General features: G+C 46.3%; 2 protein-coding genes across 6 annotated transcripts; one reads left to right on the top strand and one right to left on the bottom strand.

Annotated features, from left to right (window-relative positions):
- Nucleotides 1–546: 546 nt before the first annotated feature.
- On the bottom strand, nt 547–13,296 carry cpne4b (copine IVb). 2 transcript variants are annotated; one of them, XM_062445861.1, is made up of 17 exons: nt 12,993–13,296; nt 10,239–10,423; nt 8,888–9,067; nt 8,495–8,566; nt 8,314–8,388; nt 7,588–7,671; nt 7,381–7,470; nt 5,654–5,752; nt 5,452–5,538; nt 4,892–4,951; nt 4,657–4,790; nt 4,122–4,176; nt 3,827–3,878; nt 3,298–3,431; nt 2,578–2,814; nt 1,156–1,637; nt 547–956 (listed from the first exon to the last, which is right to left on the bottom strand). In XM_062445861.1, exons 2-16 carry the CDS (start codon nt 10,407–10,409, stop codon nt 1,506–1,508), a joined length of 1,662 nt encoding a protein of 553 aa, XP_062301845.1. In that variant the 5' UTR covers nt 10,410–10,423; nt 12,993–13,296; the 3' UTR covers nt 547–956; nt 1,156–1,505. The 2 variants fall into 2 exon arrangements, with proteins under 2 accessions (XP_062301845.1, XP_062301846.1); XM_062445862.1 differs by lacking the exons at nt 547–956; nt 1,156–1,637 and adding an exon at nt 1,879–1,988.
- Nucleotides 13,297–13,966: 670 nt separating this feature from the next.
- On the top strand, nt 13,967–21,262 carry dync1li1 (dynein, cytoplasmic 1, light intermediate chain 1). Of its 4 annotated transcripts, none has more exons than XM_062487301.1 (13): nt 13,967–14,117; nt 14,368–14,441; nt 15,445–15,561; nt 15,872–16,102; nt 16,413–16,564; nt 16,948–17,041; nt 17,248–17,383; nt 17,479–17,590; nt 17,952–18,011; nt 18,101–18,145; nt 18,263–18,350; nt 18,654–18,776; nt 19,747–21,262. In XM_062487301.1, exons 1-13 carry the CDS (start codon nt 14,014–14,016, stop codon nt 19,854–19,856), a joined length of 1,446 nt encoding a protein of 481 aa, XP_062343285.1. In that variant the 5' UTR covers nt 13,967–14,013; the 3' UTR covers nt 19,857–21,262. The 4 variants fall into 4 exon arrangements, with proteins under 4 accessions (XP_062343285.1, XP_062343283.1, XP_062343284.1 ...); XM_062487299.1 differs by having other exon boundaries at nt 18,651–18,776; XM_062487300.1 differs by having other exon boundaries at nt 18,260–18,350.
- Nucleotides 21,263–23,354: the final 2,092 nt, after the last annotated feature.

Here is a 23,354-nt window from a genome sequence, read left to right as displayed (position 1 = left end):
GGGCGTGCGTGTGTATGTGTGCGAGAATTATAAAGTGCTTTGCATTTAGAAGTGTCTGATAATTTACATCACAGTACATCCACTCATGCATAAATGTGTGTGTGTGTGCTCTGTGTTGTGAGGTTTTATATGGAGATGAATTAGCAAAAACCTCCCTCCAACCAAGTATACATATTCATGAGGTACAGGGAGATAGTGTGGAATTAGGAGAGTGGAGAAAACCAAATTAAACTCTTAAAGACCTGACACTTCTTCAGTTCTCTTTCTTTTTCTTCACCTGCGTCACACTTCATTCCCCTTGCCATCCCTCCTGCCCTTTCTCTCTCGTTCTCTCTCTTTCTCTCTCTCTCTCTCTCTCTCTCTCTTTGTCTTTCTTTCTCTCTGCCTCAGACACACACACATAGACCAGTGGACAAGGGCATCTGGGAAATTGAAGTATGGGGGGAGGGAGTTGTGATATTATATTTAGTAGTAGTTTATATAAGTGCCTCAAGCACAGGTATCCTATACACACACAGAGACAGCAGAGGTGCACAGAGGAGGAAAACGAGTCTTTATTATTGTCAACATGCAGAATACAGAAACAGCCTGATTCAGCACAGCTCTGTATCAAACACACACGTACGCCTACTGTATTCCCCCACAAAACACTTTGAATTTTAAGAAGATTAAGAAATTATTACAATCATTATTAATTTCTGTTATTTAGCAAAATGTCAACAAACCTGTAGAAAAGAACCAGAAACCAACTCACCTTACTGGTGGCTATTTCACTCAAATGACAAAAATACTTTATTCGTGGATAACTTGCAAGTTGCTACAAAATGTTGAGAAGATATCTTGAGTTGTGCATGCAGTTGAGAGTATATTAGCCAGAGGTGTTACCAATCCTCTTTATACATGTCTACACTCATGGGTGCTAACTCTAGGCCATACTTTGGGGTTGCTGGTTGAGGCTAAAGATCCTTATGTCTTGCTAGTAACATTTACATTTAGTCATTTAGCAGACGCTCTTTTCCAGAGCGACTTACAGTAAGTACAGGGACATTCCCCCGAGGCAAGTAGGGTGAAGTGCCTTGCCCAAGGACACAACGTCAGTTGGCATGACCGGGAATCGAACTGGCAACCTTCGGATTACTAGCTCGATTCCCTCACCGCTCAGCCACCTGACTCCCTAGTTATCTAAATAATGTAAGAGTGTCATTTCATTGGTGAACTACTGTATGGTTGAAGTCTGCATGCTGGGTCAGTTCACTGTTCTGACATCTCTAAAGACATACTGTATCTCTGACGTCAAACGTTCTAAAAGATGGAGCCACTGAGGCACATGCAATTATCCATAGTTAGAACCACCAGAACAAGCTATCTCTCTGAGCTAGACTACAGTATAGAAGAAGTATGGAGAAGTATTGTTTGTGTGCGTGTGTGTGTTTGTGTGTGTGGAGGGGGCTCTATAAATGTAAATGTATGTGCATATACATTTGTGTATGTATGCGGACATGTTGTCAGGGACTGAAAGATCTGGAAGACTCATAGTCAGACATGCATTTGGGTTTAATGCCTTTAGCGTTGTAGTAATCCACCACCTGGTTTGGAACCTCGGCTAACACGCTCTTAGCCAAAGCTGCTGGGGATGCCTAGGGATACACAGAGAGATGCTGGATGTGAAATCACGCACACACACAGACGCAAACACACATGCTGACACACGTGTCCAGGCAGACACACACACACACACACACACACACTGTGAACACATAAATGCATGCAAAACACACGCAGTAAAGGATTTCATCTCTACACATGCTTAAGAAAATACACACACACACCCTTCGAGTAAAATAATTCTCTGACATGATTTACCATGGAAGTTCACTCGCTTTCTCGCTCTCTTTCCCTCCTCTCATCCCATCCCTCGTTTCCTCTCCTATCTACCTGTTATCCTCCTCTCTGCCTGTCACAGAGAACCTTTGTCCCTCTAATCCTCTCTGAAAAGAAACGACAGAGCAGAAAATCACCTCTCTGCCCCTGTCACACACCCCCTCCTTCTGCTTTTGTCTTTACCATGTCCCTGTCTGTCTGTCTCTCCCTCCTCTATCTCTCCCCTTCCTTCTCTTCCACCTCACCTTCTCCCCATCTGTGTCTCTCCCATTCCAACTCTCTATCCTACTTCCTACTTTTCTTTTCATTCCATCTCTCTCTCTGTCCCTCTCTCCTTCTTCCTCTCTCCTACCTTTTTGTGTATTCCATTCCTTCCACCCCCCACCGACCAGTCTTTCTCCATTCTGCTATGATGTAATTGGCTGATTTCTCCGCATGTCAGAGTCCGAACACAGCGTGACAGACTAGACTAAACGCTGCCAGAGTCATGCTGACTCCCAGGCTTAATTAAACGCCTCCAGAAACCATCAGTGAAACACACCCACATAGACAAGCACATACGAACCCACACAAAACAGCTGCCTCTATTAAATGAATGAAAAACAGGATGAATGCTTTTGACCAGCGGAGCGAACTTATGTCACACACATGCACATGCACGCACACAAACACACACACACACACACACACACTTACATGCTTGAAGTCCTTGAAAGGGACGAACTGGACGATGTCTCTCAGCACGGGCTCTCCCTTGGGCGAGCGCAGGATCCCATCGTCCCCGTCCAGCATCTGCATGTCTGTGAAGTCGGCGTTGCCCACGCCAACGATGATGACGGACATGGGCAGGTGGGACGCGTGCACAATGGCCTCACGCGTGTCGGCCATGTCAGTGATTACACCGTCGGTCAAAATAAGGAGGATGAAGTACTCCTGGGAAGTGAGCAGGAGGGGTTGGGAGAGAGGGGAGGGGTGATTGTGAAGGGCGAAAGGGGACAGGAGAGAGGGGAGCAAATGAAAGAGGGGACAGGGGAGTCCTAAAAGCATCAGCTTATGTCATATTTATATCAATCACTGTCACTTCATGTTCACCCCCTCTCTCTGTTTCCCCCCATCTCTCTCATTCCCTCTCTCTCTCCCTTTCTCCCCCATTTCTCTCTCTCTCACTTTCCCTCTTCCTTCCTTCTCCACCTCTCCCTCTTTATTTTCCTTTGTCCTGTCCCTCCATCCATATGTCTTTCTCTGTCTCCCTCTCTCTCTTTCTCTCTCCCTCCCTCCCTCCATCTCTCTCTCTCTCTCTCTCTCTCTCTCTCTCTCTCTCTCTCTCTCTCTCTCTCTCTCTCTCTCTCTCTCTCTCTCTCTCACTCTCTCTCTGACTCTCCCTGTTCTCTCCCCTTCTCCCGCTCTCTCTCTCACCATTGCCTCCTTGGTGTGCATCTCCTCCGAGGCTGAGGAAGCCACTTTCTGGATGATGGGAGCGATGTTGGTAGGACCATACAGCTGGATCTTAGGAAGACAGTTCTGGTAGGCCTCTACCACGCCCTGAATACCTGGACACACAGACACGAACACACACACGTGAACACGCATACACAAACACTTTTTATTATTGTACACTTGCTCAGATGAGGAATGACCTTAGCCACTCTCAAGGACACATGAAATATTGTCTTTGTAGGTAAACAACAACAGTCCACTTTAAATATAAACTTACAGACACAAAAAAAACACACACACACACACACACCTCCATGACAGGTGTGTGAAGAGGGGAGTCATTTCACACATACAGATTAGTGTTGTTATTTCTACTCTTTTATGGGCAGAGCTAAAAATACAAGCAGAGCTCTTTCTACAGCATGACGATCCTGCCAGCTGTGCACACAGCCAGTGGGAATGTGTATAACAGTGTGTTCAGCTATGTGTGTGTGTGTCAACAGCTCACCTGCACACTCCGGGTTGTCCTCGTCAAAGTTCACTGCAAAGTCATGCGACACCTGTGAGAGTGGAGGGTTACTGCAGACACCGACACACACCAAGGTTCACACACACCAGACACAAAATGCACACACACACACCCGATACAACGTCCACACACACACCAAACACAAGGTCCACACACACACACACCAAACACAAGGTCCTCACATTTCAGACACAAGGTGACATGTCACACACACACACACATACACACACACAGGGCAGGGAGCTGAAGAGTGCGGGTGTGAAGGAACATCTACCTTGAAGTCAGGAGGTATCTGAGCACCAAACCCAAAGGCTGGAAACATCTTGTCACTGAGATAGAGAGAGAGAGAGAGAGAGAGAGGGGGGGGGGGAGAGGGGGAGAGGGGGAGAGAGAGGGAGGAAAAAGAAAGAAGGAGTGGTAGAGGTAGAGAAGGGGCGAGAGGAAATGAGCTTGTCTGATTGCATTAGTGTTTCCATCAAAGCCCACGCAGCCTGTTAGTTAGTTAATGCTACCGTAGCAACCGTCTAGATACCCACAGAAACCACTTCTATAACTCAATCATAAACAATAGGACGGTCCTTGCCGATCTCCGTTTGGATTTGTTATTGATTAACAAGCTCTCGGATCATTGATTACAGATTGAATACGTTCTCACAGCCCGTTGGAGAACTCTCTTCATCTCAGGCAGATCTCCATCATAGCAACCACAACCCTCTGGGACTCTAACCTGGGGTATAACACTTGTTCACGTAATTCATTGATTAGATGATTGGTGACTATTGATGAAGCTGAGTAGTATGGTATGATACCTGTCGTAGTCTTGGCAGATCTCTCCTACAGCGACCAGAGCCTTCAGATACTCGTTGGGCTGGTAGGGGTGAATGTAATGGAGCGAACAGCTGTTCTTGGGGTCACCGTTGGATGCTGTGAAGTCTATGGCGACCTGAGGAACACACACACACACGGTCATCGTCAGTCACTTTTGACACTTCAAGACTGCGAAATGCCCCATTTGTCTTCACACACACATGCGCACGCACTCACCGTGAACTGTATCTGGCAGCCTCCCATGATGTAATCCAGGAAAGAGTACATCTTGATGATCTGTAATCAGAGGAAAAACCAGGACAGCTGCTGTGAGCCACTCCATGGACTCCTTGAGTGCTGGTCAACCTCCAACACCTACTGTTCCAACACTCAGCTACTCTAACTAGACTTTTGACCTGGACTCCATTAGGAACAACATGGAGGGTCTCCTGTCCTTAGCCCCAGATAGGAGTGTAGATGGGGTGAGGAGATGGGGTGAGGAGGTGAGGAGATGAGGAGATGAGGAGATGAGTTGAGGAGATGAAGTGAGGAGAGGAGAGGAGGTGAGGAGATGAGGTGAGGAGATGGGGTGAGGAGATGAGGAGATGAGGTGAGAAGATGAGGAGAGGAGGAGGTGAGGAGATGAGGTGATGAGATGGGGTGAGGAGATGGGGTGAGGAAATGAGGTGAGGAGATGAGGTGAGAAGAGGAGATGAGGAGATGAGGTAAGAAGATGAGGTGAGGAGATGAGGAGGTGAGGTGAGGAGATGAGGAGAGGAGATGAGGTGTTTCCTTACCTTGCAGTGGTTGAGGAGGACGACCCCGGAGTTTCTGTAGTTCTTCTTCTTCACCTGGTATTTGGGATTTATACACTCCCATTGCATCTACATAGACACACACAGACATGCACACAAGTCACCAGGACACGGTTGTTTATATGTGTGTGTGTGTGTGTGTGTGTAGTAGTAGTACTGTATATATATGTGGGATATGTGTTACCTGTTTGCCCTCACAGTCCGTACGTAACTCTTTAAAGGTGGTCTGAAACTCTCCAATGAAGTCGTGCTTCCCATTAGAGTCCCAGTCCCATACTGTGCACTAGCAAACACACACACACACAAACACACTTCCGGTAAGTATCACCGCGTTACATCACACACGTGTTTCACACACACTCAGAGACACACACACACACAGGGAAATGCCATGTTGAATGATTTATAAGCAGGTGTTGGTGGGGGGGCAATAAAGCAGTGAAATATTAATCTGAAGATGCTGAGAGGGACTCATCTGTAGAGACCCTAATATGTGTGTGTGAGTGTGTAAGAGTGAGAGTACGAGTGAGAGTAGTCTTTCTCTCATGGGTACAACTATAATAATGTTATCACTGCAGGTAAAACGCCATTGAGGAAAACTAACAACTAGCAACCGTTCAGGGCTTCATTCAAACATTTTAAAACATGTCAGATGGAAAAAACTGTGTCCCAGTTAAATTGAGGTGACAACGTAAAACTGTACGTCCCAAACAGGTCTCATTCACAAATACAGTTAATACTGTACGTATGTGACTTTTGAGACGTAGGGAGTATTGTGCAGAGGGAATGTGTCTTTCAAAAAGGTTAAAGAATATAGAATACATCGCACCCTCTTGAACGCAACCCATATCCCCCATGTCGAGAGGGTCCACTGAGTTAGTTACCAGCAGACTAAAACCAACGATCACTGATTAAGGTCAAGGAGAACAAGTCTAATCCCTTCATGTCCTGTCTATACTCGGAGTGCCACATAACCTTGCCCACTAAACCTCTGTAGTGTGTGTGTATGTGAGTGTTTACTTATGTTTGTGTGCATGCACTTTTCCTTGTCCTTGTGTACGCTTGTGTACGCCTTTGTGAGTGTGTGATGTGTGTGTATGTGTGTGTGTATGTGATGGGTGTGTATGTGTGTGTGTGTATGTGTGTTTGATGTGTGTGTGTGTGTGTGCGTGTGTGTGTATGTGTGTGCAGGCCTTGCTTGGTCCCACTTGAGGGCTGAGAGCTCCATTTGATAGAGTAATGATAAAGTGAAGAGGCTCTATTCACTATAGAGACAAAGAGAGAGAGAGAGAGACGAGAGAGAGAGAGACGAGAGAGAGAGAGAGACAGAGAGAGACGAGATAGAGAGAAAAATACAATTTTCATTTATAGAGACCCAGGTGAGGTACTGAATATGAAGCATTGTTCTGGATAGAGATCTGCTGTGATGTCACCCATTCTAATGCTATGGATCAGATGATTTCAGCAGTTAACACTCTTTTTCTGTCTGTGGGTATGTGTCCCTCTGTGTGTGTGTGTGTGTGTGTGTGCGTGCGTGCGCATGCATGAGCCCTTTCCCCCGCTGACAGAAGCCACACAGTGTTAAGACGGCTTTGAATATTTAATGAGCTTATGTTTATTCATGATGTGAATATCTGTTTGGAACCACTGTAAGGTCACCAAGTTTCCCCTGAAGCGCGCACACTCACACATACACAAACCTGACATTCACATCATATAAACAACAGGCTTACGGCACCCAGCTTCCCTCAAAGCTAGAAGACAACACGCAGACAGAACATGACAAACACCTGGTTCTGTCAAAGCTGGGGACGGTGACAGGTCAGGGTTAGGTCATGGAGAGGCCATGCAGGGTCAGGGTTAGGTCGTGGAGAGGTCATGCAGGAGTCAGTGTGATGTTTGTGGTCGAACCTTCAGCTCTCGCTCATGGTCTCCACTGCAGAGGGTATTCAGAGACACCTTAAAGGACTTCCACATCGGACTCAGGTTGTTCATGACTGTCTGCACACACACGCACACACACACATTTACACACAGAATAATAAATGCATTCATTGCACAATAATAATACATAAGAAAGGTGTCAGCTACCTGTGTGAGAGAATATGTGTGACATACCTCAGTCCTGTGAACAAGTGACCCGGTGCCATCATCATTTATTCTGAAGATCTCGAGAAAGGGATCTGATTTGCTAAAGAAATCCTACAAAGACAAGAAGGAATTTGAAATCAGAGCTCCATTCCTTCCTCCCTACCTCTCTCCCTCTCTCTGTCCTCTACCTCCCTCTCTCTGTCCTCTACCGCCCTCTCTTCCTCCTCTATCTGCCTATGTCCCCTTCTCTCTTTTTTATCCTCCCCCTTCCTATGTGATGAATGTTTACAGTGGAGTCTAAATTTGTTGTGGTGTTGTGTGTGGTGTCTGGTCTATGTGTTTGTTTGTGTGTGTGCTGTCTGTTGGGTGTATGTATACTCTACTAATGAAGGCTTGGTGATTAATGTGTGTGGGTTATTAGCCTACCATTCTCAGCATGACCTCTCTGATGATAGATCATGGTTTGACCGAGTGTGTGTGTGTGTGTCTATTTACTTCAGACTGTGCATCCTCGGCAGCATCCTCCACTCCACCGTCAGTGTATTCAAACACATAGACACACACACACACACACACAAATACACTCACCCGCACCCTCAACTCTTCCTGTCAGTGAACATACACTAACTCTTCTCTCTCTGTCAGACCTGTCCATGCATGTTATCTCCTCTCATTTCAAAATACATGTATTAGTAATTAAACCTCTCTGACACCACCCCACAGACACACACACACACAATATGCTGGTATCACCTTGTCGTCTAGTTTGCGAGCGCTGAAGCCCAGTTCCACATAATCATCATTTCCAGATATCTCCTCTGCTGTTACCTGGAGAGACACAAATGGAATAATGTGTGTGGAGCTGTGTGTGTCTGTGTGTTTGTGTGTTTAGGTGTGCAGATGTGCATATGTGTGTTTGTGTGAGATCTCATACCGTAATGGAAGATTTGCCTGAGGTATTTCCCTGCTTGAGTAGAGCTTTGGCCAATTTCCTCTGAGACACGATCTGGTGTAAACACATTAGATACACACATTTAGCTCTAAGACATATACACAAATGCGTAAGGACAGATAGTGAAAAACAAAGAACACTCCACACTTCCACAATGCACTCCCCTGTCACAACATGCACTCTCATACTCTCCTGACGTGATGTGCACTCTCATACTCTCCTGACGTGATGTGCACTCTCATACTCTCCTGAAATGATGTGCACTCTCATGACCCACAACCGTCTTTCCCGTGTTCTCCTAATGTGCCCCTACTTGTGCTAACGTGTATTCTCCCTAGCCGTGCATGCACTCAACGGTTCAAACGTGCACCATACCTGTCCTAATGTGCACTCCATGGCACCCAGGAAGTCTGTGTCGCGAAGGCCATTGTGGGCGGAGCTAATGTCGTGCAGTTCAAAGCGGAGGCGCTGCACTTCCTCAAAGTAGAAGTCCACGAGGAACACCTTGGAGAACACCGGGTTGATGCTGCTCCTGATGATCTCTGTACGGTCCACCTAGACGCACACACACATACGCACATACACACACACGCACAGACCCAGTGGAAAATCAACAGTCGTGCCATCTGTTGTAACCTTCTAAACACAATGACATGAGGTCACACTGGACCAAACACCAGTGTGGTATTTGCGCCCATAGTTAAACTTTCTACATTTTGATTGTAACACAGTGGTCATTCCACACTCCTAAACCACCCACAGCGAGCCGTTCATCAAAGATATGTATCGTTCAGTAGCAAACACACACACACACTCAAACTCATACATTACACACACTTGAGTATGAGGGTTTGTTTTGAAGCTTCTAGCTGCATGCTTTAGATAAACACATCAAAGAGCAAGCAACTATATAGGACTGCCAGTAAGTACACACACACACAAACTCTCTCTCACTGCCATACTTCAATCGATATAAACTTGATAACATCTGTCTGCCAGTGCAAAGGCACATATAGACACCTCCCACAAAAAACTCTTTTCCACAAAAACACACGCACACACACACACAATCGGACACATACACTCATGCAAACATATACCAAACACACAGCTGTATAGGCTCTTGTATCAGTAAGATGCTTTTTATAGAACCTCAGGGGAATCTGCTGCACTACTTTCTTAAAACATGGATTCCCTAACCTCTTGAGAGTGTGTATGTGTGTGTGGCTGTGAGATTCAAGAAAGATTTGTGTGTGTGTGTGTGTGTGTGTGTGTGTGTGTGTGTGGAGAAATAGAGAGACAAGGACAGAGAGAAATCGGGCATAATAGACTGACCGTGTGTGTGTGTGCATATGTCTGTGTGTGTGTGTGTGCATACATATTCAACAGAGCAAAGGCACTTAAGTCAGCATGTCTTTCTGTTCCAGCCAAGTCAGACATGCAGCTTTCTAATGGAGCCCTAAAGATACTAGATACATCTGATGCTATAGACAGACAGACAGACAGACAGACAGATAGATAGATAGATAGACAGAGAGACAGAGAGACAGACAGACAGATAGATAGACAGAGAGACAGAGAGACAGAGAGACAGACAGACAGATAGACAGAGAGACAGATAGACAGAGAGACAGAGAGACAGATAGAGAGACAGAGAGACAGATAGATAGACAGATAGATAGTCAGTGGAAGGAAGTCAACACACAGACACACACACGCAGGTTACCTCAAACCACTGTCCATGGGACTGCATTTTGAGGACCACACAGGGGTCAGGCTTGGAGAGGGCGTCCCTGTCAGAGATGCCCCTGCACGCCACCCGCAGCTCCACCTTGGTGAGGCAGGGAGAGCTGATGAAGCCCAGGGTGGCCTCAGCTGACTCGTAGATGTTACTCATCCTGGACACACACGCTGCAGGGGAAACACACACACACACAGCACAGTCGGTGTGGATGGTGGGGCAGAAGTGAAGTGAAACACATTTGTGGATGTACTGTATCCAAACACACACACACATCTATGGTTTTCCTCACATGTGCACGACCCCATGCACACACACACACACACACACACACACACACACACACACAGAGACAAATGAAAGTTCTCTCTCACACAAACGCTCATACTGCACTCACACACGGACACACACACACACACACTGTTAGTAAGACGACCACAAACATTCCACTTCATCTGAACCTTATTTGTATCAACATGTCCAGATATAGCTCTCCTGAGTAAGCAGTAAGCAAGTCTCAAGGTCAGGAGACACAGGGTAGGCAGAATACTGCACACACACACAGCAAAACACACACTACACTAGCATACACACACACAGGCAGACACTACACACACAGGCACACACAAGCAGAAACATACACTAAACTAAGTGTCACTAACACATACACAGTGCTCAGGCGGAACAATGCACACATGCGCAGGCAAACACACACACGCAGACGACTACATAGCAAACGTTGACCAGATGTGCACAACACATTGAAAAGAAAATGGCCTTTAATACAAATGATCGACATTTTCTAAAACCAACCTTTCACCCAAAAAATTATGAATTACTTTGCAATAATGCTCACGCTATTTACACCATAAACTCAAAAGGAACCCAACTGTCAATCAAGTATGTTAGGGCCTGAGAGTGGAGTTAGAACAATGGTAGTGAATGAAGTAGAAGGATGTGGGCATGTTAGCAGTAGCACCACAGTAGGCTATCTGAACCCTGTGGGAGCAAGCCAGGGAGGAATTGGGTCTGAGTTTGACCCCAATGCTGCTATCTCTCTCTATCTCTCTCTCTCTCTCTCTCCTGCTGCTTCTTTGCTTGTAGATTGCTCTCACTTCTTGACTCCCTGCTCTCTCTCTCTTCCTCTCTCCTTCTCCCCCCTCTCTCTCTCTTTTCCATAATTCATGTTCCATGTGTGTACTGAACGATGATTATTTTTAGATAAGCAGGAGAGAGCGCAAACTGCTAGAACCACATAGCAGGTGTCTAATGTAGCAGATGTTTGGTGTGTAATTGTAGGTGTGCGTGTGCATGCACTTCTGTATGTGTGCCTGTGCCCGTTTGTGTGTGTGCATGTGTGCTTGTGTGTGTGTGAAACAGATGCTGTCTGTTACGGCTGACAGCAGATGACATCGATAGTCATGGTGGCTGTATCCGGTGTGTGTCTGGTCAGTTTGTCTGTCTGTCAGCAGAACAAACATTGGGATATAGCCCTATGTACGTATCTTTGTAACAATATTTTCGAAAGAAACAGAAAATCTGCCAATGGGTTGCCATTGATGAGATAAGAAGCTGTATCCAGAGGAGTAGATGCGTTCAATGTTGCATCATCAATGTTGCGCTTCCTGGGGAGCGGATCTGGCCTGGCTTCCTTGCTGCATGTCTTCCTTTCTCTCTCTCTCCCTGACTTCCTGTCTACATTGAACGGTCTCTCCAAAAAAGCATGAAAACGCCCAAAAAACACTCTACCTGAATGCTAGCAAAGTGGGGTTTATAATGAAATTTTGAGTGTTCTGCTCCAAGATCTTCATATTGCAAGTCTGTTAGTTTATCGATCTGCTGTCTCCCTCTCTCTACACTCAGCAACACAGACAATCCTTGCTCTACTCCCTTGACCTTTGACATCAGTATGGTTTATGTGTGTGTAAAGTATGTGTGTGTTGAGAACAACCGTATTGCCTGTGTGTGAGTGTGTAATGAGAATTTATGTGTGTGTGTGTGTGCTGCGTATGTTTATGTGTTCATGGCTGTGTGTGTGTGTGTGTGTGTGTGTGTGTGTGTGTGCGTGTGTGTGCACATGTGTGTGTGCATGCGTTTGTGTGTGGAAAGGAGGGATGGTGGGGGGAAAAAAACATGACATAAATGATTCACAGGGCAAGAAGGTTCATGACCCACCCTGGGTAAAAGCTTTGCAGAGTATTGATCATCAGACAGCTCATACTGTACATGGATGTAACTCTGTCAGAGCACCTGCCTTCCACAACCTGTGTGACAAAGCTAATGTGAACTGAACAATCTGACTTGTAAAACAACTGTCAACTCTTATGGTTTAGCCTCAGCCTCAGTTTTCTTTTTTGTGCTGGGCTTGGCTCCTACTTCCCTTTGGTTTCTTAGCGCTTGTATACTGTAAAAAAAAAGGCTTTTTACAGAGAACCGAGATTTACTACCACTTTTGTTTACAATGCATTAGATAAATACTGTCCCAGCATTATGGGATAGCTACACAGTTGTCGCATTACTCACGTAAAGAAGTAGCCCGTGAAAAGGATGCGCACAGAGCTAACGTGTTTGGTTTCTTTCTACAAATAGCGTAGCCACCTATCGCGTCAAACAACACATCAATGCAAGTCAACCCAATTTGTAAAAAACAAAACAGTAGACTTTGCACCATAAAGGATAGTCTAATAAAAGTATAATAGTGGGGTTCCTCTCTTCCGCCACCCGCAGTCAGAAACTCACCTCAGCGGCCGGAGGAAACGATCCAAGCAGAGCAGCTAGGGGAACTTCGCAGCGTTGTAGCCTACTAAAGAATCAGGGATGCTTCACGGTCTCTGGACCCATCTCTCTCTCTCTCTCTTCTCTCTCTCTCTACCTATTTCTGTCACTCTCCCCTTCTCTCTCTCCGTCTCCACCGCAGTGCTGAATAGCTTGACCGTTGACGGCAACAGGACCAAGCTGTTCGCTCCAGTAACAAGCGCAGAGTGTACGGTGCAGTCCGCGCGTCTGTCTGTCCTCCCGGTAAAAGATGGAGAGGAGGGGGACGGTGCGCCTGTTAACTAGAGTTTCTAATCTGCTCCATCGGGGGCCTCGGGGAGCGCACCTAGAGACCACTAAGGTGAGGTTAATGGTATAGTACTGACACCTAGTGGACGATGCAACGACCAGCAACGGTTGAGTGAAATGGTCGCATCAATGGATGCTTCCCGTTATTACCCAGGCGGCCAGGCCTACAATCTTCGACAATGAATACTTTTTAGGCTACACTCCAATAATTTAGAAATATCAAAGGCAATAATCATCCTCTCTTAAATTTAATTAGTTACATTAAATCAGTAACAGATAGTGGATAATACTGAAATACAACTGCCAAATTAGGAGCCTAAAATTATATAATTCATGAGTTTGTAATGGTTTATAGTATCAACTGTTACAACATCATCTAGCCTAAAGGGCCTTGCTCATTTATTATCCAATGTTATTTCCAAAAGTTGTACCCTTATACGTAAGGTGCCCATTTTATTGCATTGACATTCTCACTGTCTAAATCGAGCGTAATGTATACAGTGTATAGGTTATTGATAGTTTGCACAACAAAGGTTACTCTTAATCTGTTAATTAGCCTAATTTATCAATGTGTTTATCTGTCTTTCCCGTGTTTATCCGTGGCATCATCCACCCGCATTGTGCAGCCCAACCACGCCCCGTCGGGCTTTGCTGTGCGCTACATCCGGGCGCTTTATTGGTTTACAAGCCTGCGAAGATGGCGACTTCAGGGAGGAGTACATTATTATCCTCCAACTCAACTGGACATAACAGCACTCTGGAAAACCAAAACCCAGAAGACGAAGATGGACAGAATTTATGGTGGGCGTAATATGGACTTTTCAATTTAGTGTGGATGGGGTTGGGGCTCCTAGCGGGTGCTGTGCTAGAGCTGAGGATGGTTTGACAGCTAGCTAGCGGCTAGCAGCACCAACAGACAGACTGGATAGTCGCTGTATGAATGGTGACAACAAAGCGATGCTAGCGTCTATGGCTGTCTGGGAAAAGCATCTGACTCTAGAGCTAGAGCTACCTAACGACACAGTGAAATAACGGGTTGTTCTGTTCACAGGTCGTCAATCCTGAGCGAGGTTTCGACGCACTCCCGATCTAAGCTACCGTCGGGAAAGAATGTCCTGGTCATGGGTGAGTAGCTTTTTTTTGTGGACCATACTTGCTTACGTTAGCTATCTTATATCACCGTTAAATTGCCGGCGTTAGCATGTATAGCGAGCTTTCTAAAATAAATACACCGGCCAGTGTCTTGTGTATGGATGATGATGGTGCATTATTATAAAACGTGGTCTGGCAGAGAATGAAGACCGCTGTCGTGTATTAAATGCGCGTGCTAACGGACCATTCTGCGTGAGCGTCTCCGCACCCTCACCTTGTCTCCTCCTATTAGAATGATGAACGCCCTACTGACTTCATCCTCTGCAAGTCATCATTGGTGTGTGTGTGTGGCCTCGAGAAAGGCCTCCGACTCTGAGATCTGTTTCTCAGTCGCTGTTTGCTAACCATTAGCAAACCGATTACGGTTGTGCTTGATCTATCGTCATTACACCGCGAGACAGTGGGGTGCCTCCCTGTCTCGGTCTGTACGCGTGCTTAGCTGTCCACGCTCATTTTATATCCGCCCGGTGTTGGAACGACACCGGGGATTATCCGCTGATACAGAAGCTGATCAGTGTGCTGACTGCTCGTTGGTCTCACTGCAGTTTGAGCCTATCTGTTGTCAACGGTTGTTACTGAATTTGTGAGGATTCTTTGTTGTGCTAAACAAAATGATGCAGTGATTTTTTTCACTTGAATGGTGTGATCATAATATAATATTCTGCTTTGATGCACGGGACTAAAAATAAAGAATCGTAACAAATAGTAAAATAGAATATTGGTGTGGCTTCACATAGCTACCCAGCTAGTGATTTATCATGCTGCAGTTTGCGGACCTGTAGGCTGGTCTGGCCACACTGAGGTGGATGCTGTGAGGACAACTGTCTGAGCAATATTATTAGTATGTGTGTAAAGGGTCTGTGCTTAGGGCATAGGCCAGAGCCTAGTCTGGTAAAGACCCACAATGCTGGAGTAGCTATGGGCAGTGCTACTGCCTGTACTGCTGTTGATTCTCTGCTTGTGTGTGTGTGTACAGGTGAGGTGGGTTCGGGGAAGACCACCCTGGTTGCTAAGCTACAGGGGGTGGAGGAGTACATGAAAGGGCGTGGCCTGGAATACCTGTACTTCAGTGTCCATGACGACGACATTGACGGTAACCAATCACAGCTCTACCATACAGCTTTTGTCTGTGATGTAATTTCCAAACACATTTTCCAACCCTACATTACATTTTAGTCATGTATCTGAAGCTTTATCCAAAAATACTTACATTAATGATGTTAGTCTAGAGTAAGTGAACCAGCTGGGCAATCCTAGTCATCGTCAGTAGAGCCTTCTAGAAGATCCAGTAAGATAAACAGTTCCAGTGCTAGATCATACACACATGCAGGCATGTTGTGATTAAATGAGTTGAATATGAGCCATAACTGTGTGTGTGTGTGATAATCGTGTGTGCGTTCCAGACCAGACCAGGTGTAACGCCTGGGTGTTGGACGGAGACCTCTACCACAAGGGTCTCCAGGGTGTGGCGGTGCCGGTGGAGGCTGTGGGAGACTCGTTGCTGCTCATCACGCTGGACATGTCCCGGCCGTGGAACGCTCTGGACTCGCTGCAGAAGTGGGCCGCCGTCGCCAGGGAACACATCGACAAGCTGCGGGTTACCCCGGAAACGCTGAGGGAGCTGGAGCACAGATGTGAGGCACTTGGAGCAGCTTGAAACGGCAGCATGGATACACAACCACACACACGCACTTTCACACACACGCACTCTCACACACACACACACACACACGCACATTTCTATGATTGTAATATAGGCAAAATCCATTATTTACAGTGTGTGTGTGTGTGTGTGTGTGTGTGTGTGTGTGTGTGTGTGTGTGTGTGTGTGTGTGTGTGTGTGTGTGTGTGTGTGTGTGTGTGTGTGTGTGTGTGTGTGTGTGTGTGTGTGTGTGTGTGTGTGTGTGTGTGTGTGTGTGTGTGTGTGTGTGTGTGTGTGTATAGTGGTGAAGCAGTTCCAGGAGTACGTGGAGCCAGGCAGTGAAGAAGGTGCCCCTCAGAGGAGGAGTGAGGAGGAGGAGAGTGTTCTGCTGCCACTGGGAGAAAACACACTCACACACAACCTGGGCATTCCTATGGTTGTAGTCTGCACTAAGGTACACACACACACACCTCATACACACAAACCCCGCAGCTGTTTATGGTTTTAAGCTTTGAACACACGTGAGATTTGTGGTTGAATTCAGCACCAATGTTCTCACACACACACACACACTTGCACAAACAACATTCCTCTGGACAGTCTGCACTTAGACACACATGCATTCCCTATGGTCTTAAGATGTTGTTAGGCGTCACATGAGCGTGTGTAAAAGAGTTAAATTGGTTAAACTCACTACTCTGTATAAGTGACTCTGACGAGCGATGTGACTACACCTGTTAAGCATGTAGACACGCACGCACACACACACACACACACACACACACACACACACACACAGTGGATGTTGTGAAACAGCGTTCCCCTGTGCCTCCACAGTGTGACGCCATCAGCACCCTGGAGAAGGAACATGACTACAGAGACGAACACCTGGACTTCATCCAATCACACATCCGACGCTTCTGTCTGCAGTGTATCCTTGTCACTGTGACCTATGACCCCCCCCCCCCCTCACATCCCTGTCTCTGTGAGTCAGTATAGCTGGCTGCTCTCGCTCCCTCGTTGAGTCAGTGTAGCTACAGTAGGTGATCTCTGCCTCATGGAGTCAGTAGCTAGGGGGTCTCTCTGCCTCCAGTGAGGCAGCGTAGCTGGGTGGTGGTCCTTGACTCCCTGTGGCAGATGGTGCCTCTCTCCTGTACACATCGGTGAAGGAGATGAAGAACCTGGATGTGCTCTACAAATACCTGGTCCATAGACTCTACAGCTTCCCCTTCCACTGCCCCGCACAGGTGGTGGAGAGAGACGCCGTCTTCATGTAAGCCTGCGTGCGTGTATGTCATTGTTCCACTAAGTGTGTGTGTGTGGGTATGTATTGTTAATGTATCACTGTGTGTGTGTGTCACCTTCCAGACCGTCAGGGTGGGACAACGAAAAGAAGATCGCCATATTGCACGAGAACTTCCAGACGCTGAAAGCAGATGACAACTTTGAAGAAGTAATAGTGAAGCCCCCAGTCAGAAAGGTAAGACCTCCCCCAACCCTGAAACTCTATCTGTCCAGTCCCTCTGTTAATGTCTAACACAATATAATGACTAGAATCGACATTTACATTACATTTAGTCATTTAGCAAACGCTCTTATCCAGAGTGACTTACAGTAAGTACAGGGACATTCCCCCCGAGGAAAGTAGGGTTAAGTGCCTTGCCCAAGGACACAACGTCATTTTGGCACGGCCGGGAATCGAACTGGCAACCTTCAGATTACTAGCCCGATTCCCTAACCGCTCAGCCACCTGACTCCAGACAGACACCTGTCTGGAGACACCACAGACACCTCAGAGAATCTAATATAATTACACATTTCTCTCTCTCTCATCTCACCAGTTTGTTCATGAAAAGGAAATTCAAGCGGAAGACGACCAGGTGTTTCTTGTGAAATTGCAAGTGAGTTGTGTGTGTGCGTGCGTGTGTGTTTGTGATGTACTTTCTCCCTCGTGCCAGTCTGTGACACCGGTGTATGTGTCTTGTTTTAGTCGCTGCTCGCCAAACAGCCTCCTGTGACTGCAGGACGCCCAGGGGTGAGTCTCCCGCTCTCTCTTTCTCTCCCTCTTGCTCTCTCTCTTATTACATGTGGAGAACTGGTAGTATCTGCCAGCATCTCTTTATGTGTGTGTGTGTGTATATGTACACAGCAGGACCCCACCAGTAGAGCTCCCAGTGGCTCTCCAAGGACAAGTAATCGCTCTGCAGCGGCCAACGTAGCCAACGCCATGCCCCAAGCAGGTAATGGCGTGTGTGTGCCTGCAATCGTGTAGGCTTGAGTGTGTGTGTGTGTGTGATGGAGTATAGGGAGTCAGGTGGCTGAGCGGTTAGGGAATCGGGCTAGTAATCTGAAGGTTGCCAGTTCGATTCCCGGCCATGGAAAATGACGTTGTGTCCTTGGGCAAGGCACTTCACCCTACTTGGGGGGAATGTCCCTGTACTTACTGTAAGTCGCTCTGGATAAGAGCGTCTGCTAAATGACTAAATGTAAATGTAAATGATGGTGTGTGTGACTGTAATGTGTTATGCCTGTCTCTGCAGCAGGTCAGACCAGTGAGGGGGTGCTGGCTAACTTCTTCAACAGCCTTCTGACTAAGAAGGCCGGTGCAGGTGGGCCAGGGACTCCAGCAGGGGGTAACAACACTCCAGGGACTGTACGCAAGTCAGGTGGGACACAGACACACATGCATGCTGCAGTGTCATCAGTAAAGCAATGGATGAAAGACGTCGTGTTGGAGTGTGTGCGCAAACCTCATTATCCATACCGACTGTTGAGATCCTCCTTCCATCTTGAGGATACACCCGCACTCACATGCAGACCACTTGTTGTTCCACCGTCATCACATCTGTATCTGGTGCCCTATCTGCTGTTTGCGTGTGCGTGTGTCTGTCTTCTCATACAAGACTCATCATCTGTGTGTATGGTCTGTGTGTGTGCGTGCACGCGCGTGCTCTAGTCAGAGGATGCTGGCCACGTTAAGGTGTGTGCGTGAAGTTCTTTCGGCTCATGTCTTCGTAAAACCCCTATAATATTCCATCCCCCTCTCTCCCAGCCCCCACCTTGAGCCCTCCCCCTCTCTCCTAACTCCTAACCCTGCCTTTAACCCTCCCTCTCTCTCCTAACTCCTAACCCTGCCTTTAACCCTCCCTCTCTCTCCTAACTCCTAACCCTGCCTTTAACCCTCCCTCTCTCTCCTAACTCCTAACCCTGCCTTTAACCCTCCCTCTCTCTCCTAACTCCTAACCCTGCCTTTAACCCTCCCCCTTTCTCCTAACTCCTAACCCTGCCTTTAACCCTCCCTCTCTCTCCTAACTCCTAACCCTGCCTTTAACCCTCCCTCTCTCTCCTAACTCCTAACCCTGCCTTTAACCCTCCCCCTTTCTCCTAACTCTTACCTTTCCCGTCTTCTCTTCTGATACATGCCTCCCCCCCCCACACTGTTGGCACGTTGCATTATACTTATGGATATTCCGTCCCATTGTGTGTGTGTGTAACCATACTGTGCCTTGATCTGCCCTGTTCCTCTGCATCAGCCCTAGTAGTGGGACATTGTGTGTGCATGCCCAGATCTTGTGTGTGTGTGTATGGTAGGTGTATATGCCATGGTGGGGGTTAACCTGTAGGTGTGATCCACAGGGTCTAAGCTGGGCCTGAGTGATGTCCAGGCGGAGCTGGACAGGATCTCCAGTCGGGAGACGGACGGGGAGCCCTCCAACGACACCCCCGCCGACGGACAGGACACATGAAGGGGGGCGGGGCCCACATACCACCACCCCCCCCCCCCCCACCTCCAACTCCCACCCCCCCATGCCACTTGTCACACATAGAGACGGTGGGAATTTGGGAGAAGACCGACCACGCCTCCCTGTCACTATCCTCACCCCCCTACCCCCCGAGTCCCAGAAGAAGAGAGAGCACTCCCCCTGCCTCAGGCCTGCTGCATTGTCTACACCGCCTCCAGCCAACCCCCATCTTCTCCCTTCCCTCATCCCTCGCTCCCTACCTCCTCTCTTCTCCTCCAAATGGGCCACAGCATCCAGGGAAGCATCTGGCAGCGTTTCATACTGGACTGTTCATCTTTACGACAGAAGGCGACGAGAGGAGCTGTGAAAGAAAGAATGAAGGAACAAACCGACAGGAAGGGGAAAAGGGAGAGAGAATGTTAGTGAGTGAGGGACTTGAGGAAGTAAGGCAGAGGGGGGGGGGGGTGATATCCTCTTTATACTGTTGGAGCTACTGAAATGTGTGTGTGTGTGTGTGTGAGAGAGAGAGTGTACTGTTGGCATTCTTGTGTGTGAATGTGGCGTCATGTGGGACAAGGCAGCCTTGGCCAGTAGTTCTAAAGATGTGGGGATTTGACTATTGATAAACACAGCCTGAGAAAGAGAGAAGAAGGAAAAAAGTCAGGAAAAGAGAGTGAGGAATTTGAAGCAAGTCTTACTAACCTTTTCAATTTTCCAGCTGAATGGATTGATGAATACAACAGTATTATGATCCTAACAGTTACTGGCCTGCTGTGTGTGTGTGTGTGTGTTCGTGTGCTGGATTGGAAGATGTTACAGAGTTGTACATAGAGAGACTTTGGCCTTTGTGGTTTCAATCATGAAGCTGAACAATTTTCTTTCATTACACATGATACAGTATAATGCTGTGACCACCAGGAACACCTGGCCTACAGCCTACACTACAGATCAACACACACTAACTTGGAACCACAAACCTAAACCATGAATACTGTTCCAATTCAAACCTGCCAGAAACCCAAGTACCATTCATAGACGTACCGACAAGGGTCTGGAATAAGGGTCTGGCCAAGCTCTCTCTAATCTGATCACACACAGCTCAAAATGTGTAGATAACAAGACAGTGTACTAAACGGGTGTGGGGTTGGGAGGGGGGTAGTTGATCTTTATTTGTATAGATATACGCGCTAGCAATTCCCGTAACTCCATAGTTACTTCTGTGGGTAGGTGGGTGGGGTCGGAACAGGAACGGCGTGTGTCTCGGGAGGGCGGGGTCACGTGGGATGAATGTACAGTCATCGTATCGCTGTAATAACCTGATCAGCCCTGTTATCGCAGAAGCTCCGTGGTTGGTGGCGTTTGTATAATCAGGTCTGTCAATCCGTCAATTAAAGGTGTATTTATTCGGATTTTATGTTTCTTTTTGTCTCTGCAACTTACTTCCTCTCTGTCTGTGTTATTTCTCAAGAACATTAGAACATGAATGGTGAACAAAGAACCGCGTACTGGCATTCCAAAGTCCTTTTAGTGGTTAGGATGAACTGCAGATGGCTTGTGGCACATAGAAGCCCTGCTATTTAACTAATGTATGAATAATTTTAAGTTAATACATAACTCAAGACATGCATTCATATTTAACACAACTCCTTTGTACATTTCTGTTCAAGATTGAAAGTAAATGGCAGAGATGATGAACAATTCATGGTAAACACGAAAACAAGATTGAAACCAAACATTTTTTTACTATAAGCATTTGTGGTTGTGAATACAGTATTACACAATACAAAAGAAAGAGTGTAGTAGGACAGAAACCAAACCTAATTTTGAAAAAGGTGATTACGGAATGGTGTGTCTGTGTGTGCCATGAACTGTAGCATACAGTAATATATACTATTTTCTACAATATTGTCAGAATGTCTTCTTACAGTCACTACTGTTGCACGGTATGATACAGTAATCCACCAGACTGTGACCAATCATACAGTGCACTGCAGTCAATGGATGCATGGGTGCTAAAATATATGTTTGTGTATAGTATACCGTGTGTTGTGCTGAAACAGCTATTATGTGTACATTAGAACATTACAGTATATTGTTACATACCTGTTATCTTTTCACAGTAAAGGTTCAAATTATACCCACCATTGTAAATCAACTCAAATTAGGCTATTTATAGGCCTATTCTAAAGCCATGATTGGTTGGTGTTGAGTAAAGCAATGAGTGTTTGCACATGTGAGGAGTTAGTGTGAGGCACTGATGAATTAGCGTGGCATTTTTATTGGTTGTGTTTGAAAAATGAAATCCAGATGCTTCCTGTTAGAATTGTGTGTGTTACGTGGAGAATTGTGTGTTGTGTTTTGCAAAAAGTGTTTTATGAAATTGAAGTCAAAAGCCAAAAATGTGCGTATGGTTTTGCAGATTTGAGGTGTGGTTCTGGTGTTTGAGTGTCAGGTTTCAGAAATTGTGTGAAAAGTAAGGAATTTGTGTGTAAGCATTTGAAAAAAACTGTAATGGAACCCATCCTAAAGACACATTGATACCAAAGAAAAGGGAAAGTTCACACGAGAACTTTCCCTTTCCATGGAACCATGACATGGATTGGGGGTGTTGTATACCAAATACCACACCCTCTTTTGGTTGATTGCTTCAACACTGGAACTGTTTTTTAGAGAAACATGTCCTGAAGTGTTGCCATCGAGGCCAACCAGTAGTTACGGTTTTTCACAATTGTTAACACGTTTCTCAAAACAATAACAGCTTTCTCAAAACTGCACACACAAAACTGAAAACCTCACACACAAAATGCTAAACACTAGACACTCCCTTTGCAAGATGACTCTTTGCCATCAAATCTCTTAACTGTTCACAAAATGGAACTTGTGTTTTCATTTGGTACACACAGCCATATTTTCAAATGACACACACATACCATTCATAGAGTACACACAACTAAGCATTTGTCTGCACACTACCAAGCATTTACAGCACACTGAAGTATTCATGGTTTAGGTTTGTGGTTCCAAGTTAGTGTGTGTTGATCTGTAGTGTAGGCTGTAGGCCAGGTGTTCCTGGTGGCCACAGCATTATACTGTATCATGTGTAGTGGAAGAAAATTGTTCAGCTTCATGATTGAAACCACAAAGGCCAAAGTCTCTCTATGTACAACTCTGTAACTTCTTCCAATCTTTTCAGGACAGCTGATAGCCTATTCTGGATCAGAATGCTGTTGTTTTCGACCTGTCTGAGTAACCCACCCTACGCGCAGGCTAACTGCATTAAAATCGCATGCCTTTGAACCTATACATTAGTATGAAGAGCCATGTGAAATACTTTGAACCTGCTACACAAAATACATTTCCTTTGGTAATCATACTGGGGTATATTTCCTCAGAATGCGATGTCGTGGAGCAAGAATGCTGGTTCGCGTTCGTTACTATACGGTTTGAATGACGAATTTTAAGGATTTTGTGTTGAAAATAGCATCTGATATTTACACAGAT

The sequence above is a fragment of the Osmerus eperlanus genome, chromosome 20 (assembly GCF_963692335.1).
Source record: "Osmerus eperlanus chromosome 20, fOsmEpe2.1, whole genome shotgun sequence".
Lineage (NCBI taxonomy): Eukaryota > Metazoa > Chordata > Actinopteri > Osmeriformes > Osmeridae > Osmerus > Osmerus eperlanus.
This window is presented reverse-complemented; position numbering and strand designations above follow the sequence as displayed.

Bases quoted from the DNA above. Each gene is read 5' to 3' on its own strand.
- cpne4b (XM_062445861.1), bottom strand. From the start codon at position 10,409: ATGAGTAACATCTACGAGTCAGCTGAGGCCACCCTGGGCTTCATCAGC. The intron at 4,177-4,656 runs GTATCATACCAT...TCTCTATCTCAG, and splicing joins ATCTGCCAAGACTACGACAG to TGACAAGATGTTTCCAGCCT. The intron at 3,432-3,826 runs GTGAGCTGTTGA...CTGTGTGTCCAG, and splicing joins GGACAACCCGGAGTGTGCAG to GTATTCAGGGCGTGGTAGAG.
- dync1li1 (XM_062487298.1), top strand. From the start codon at position 14,014: ATGGCGACTTCAGGGAGGAGTACATTATTATCCTCCAACTCAACTGGA. The intron at 14,118-14,367 runs GTGGGCGTAATA...TTCTGTTCACAG, and splicing joins GAAGATGGACAGAATTTATG to GTCGTCAATCCTGAGCGAGG. The intron at 18,146-18,259 runs GTGAGTCTCCCG...ATATGTACACAG, and splicing joins TGACTGCAGGACGCCCAGGG to CAGGACCCCACCAGTAGAGC.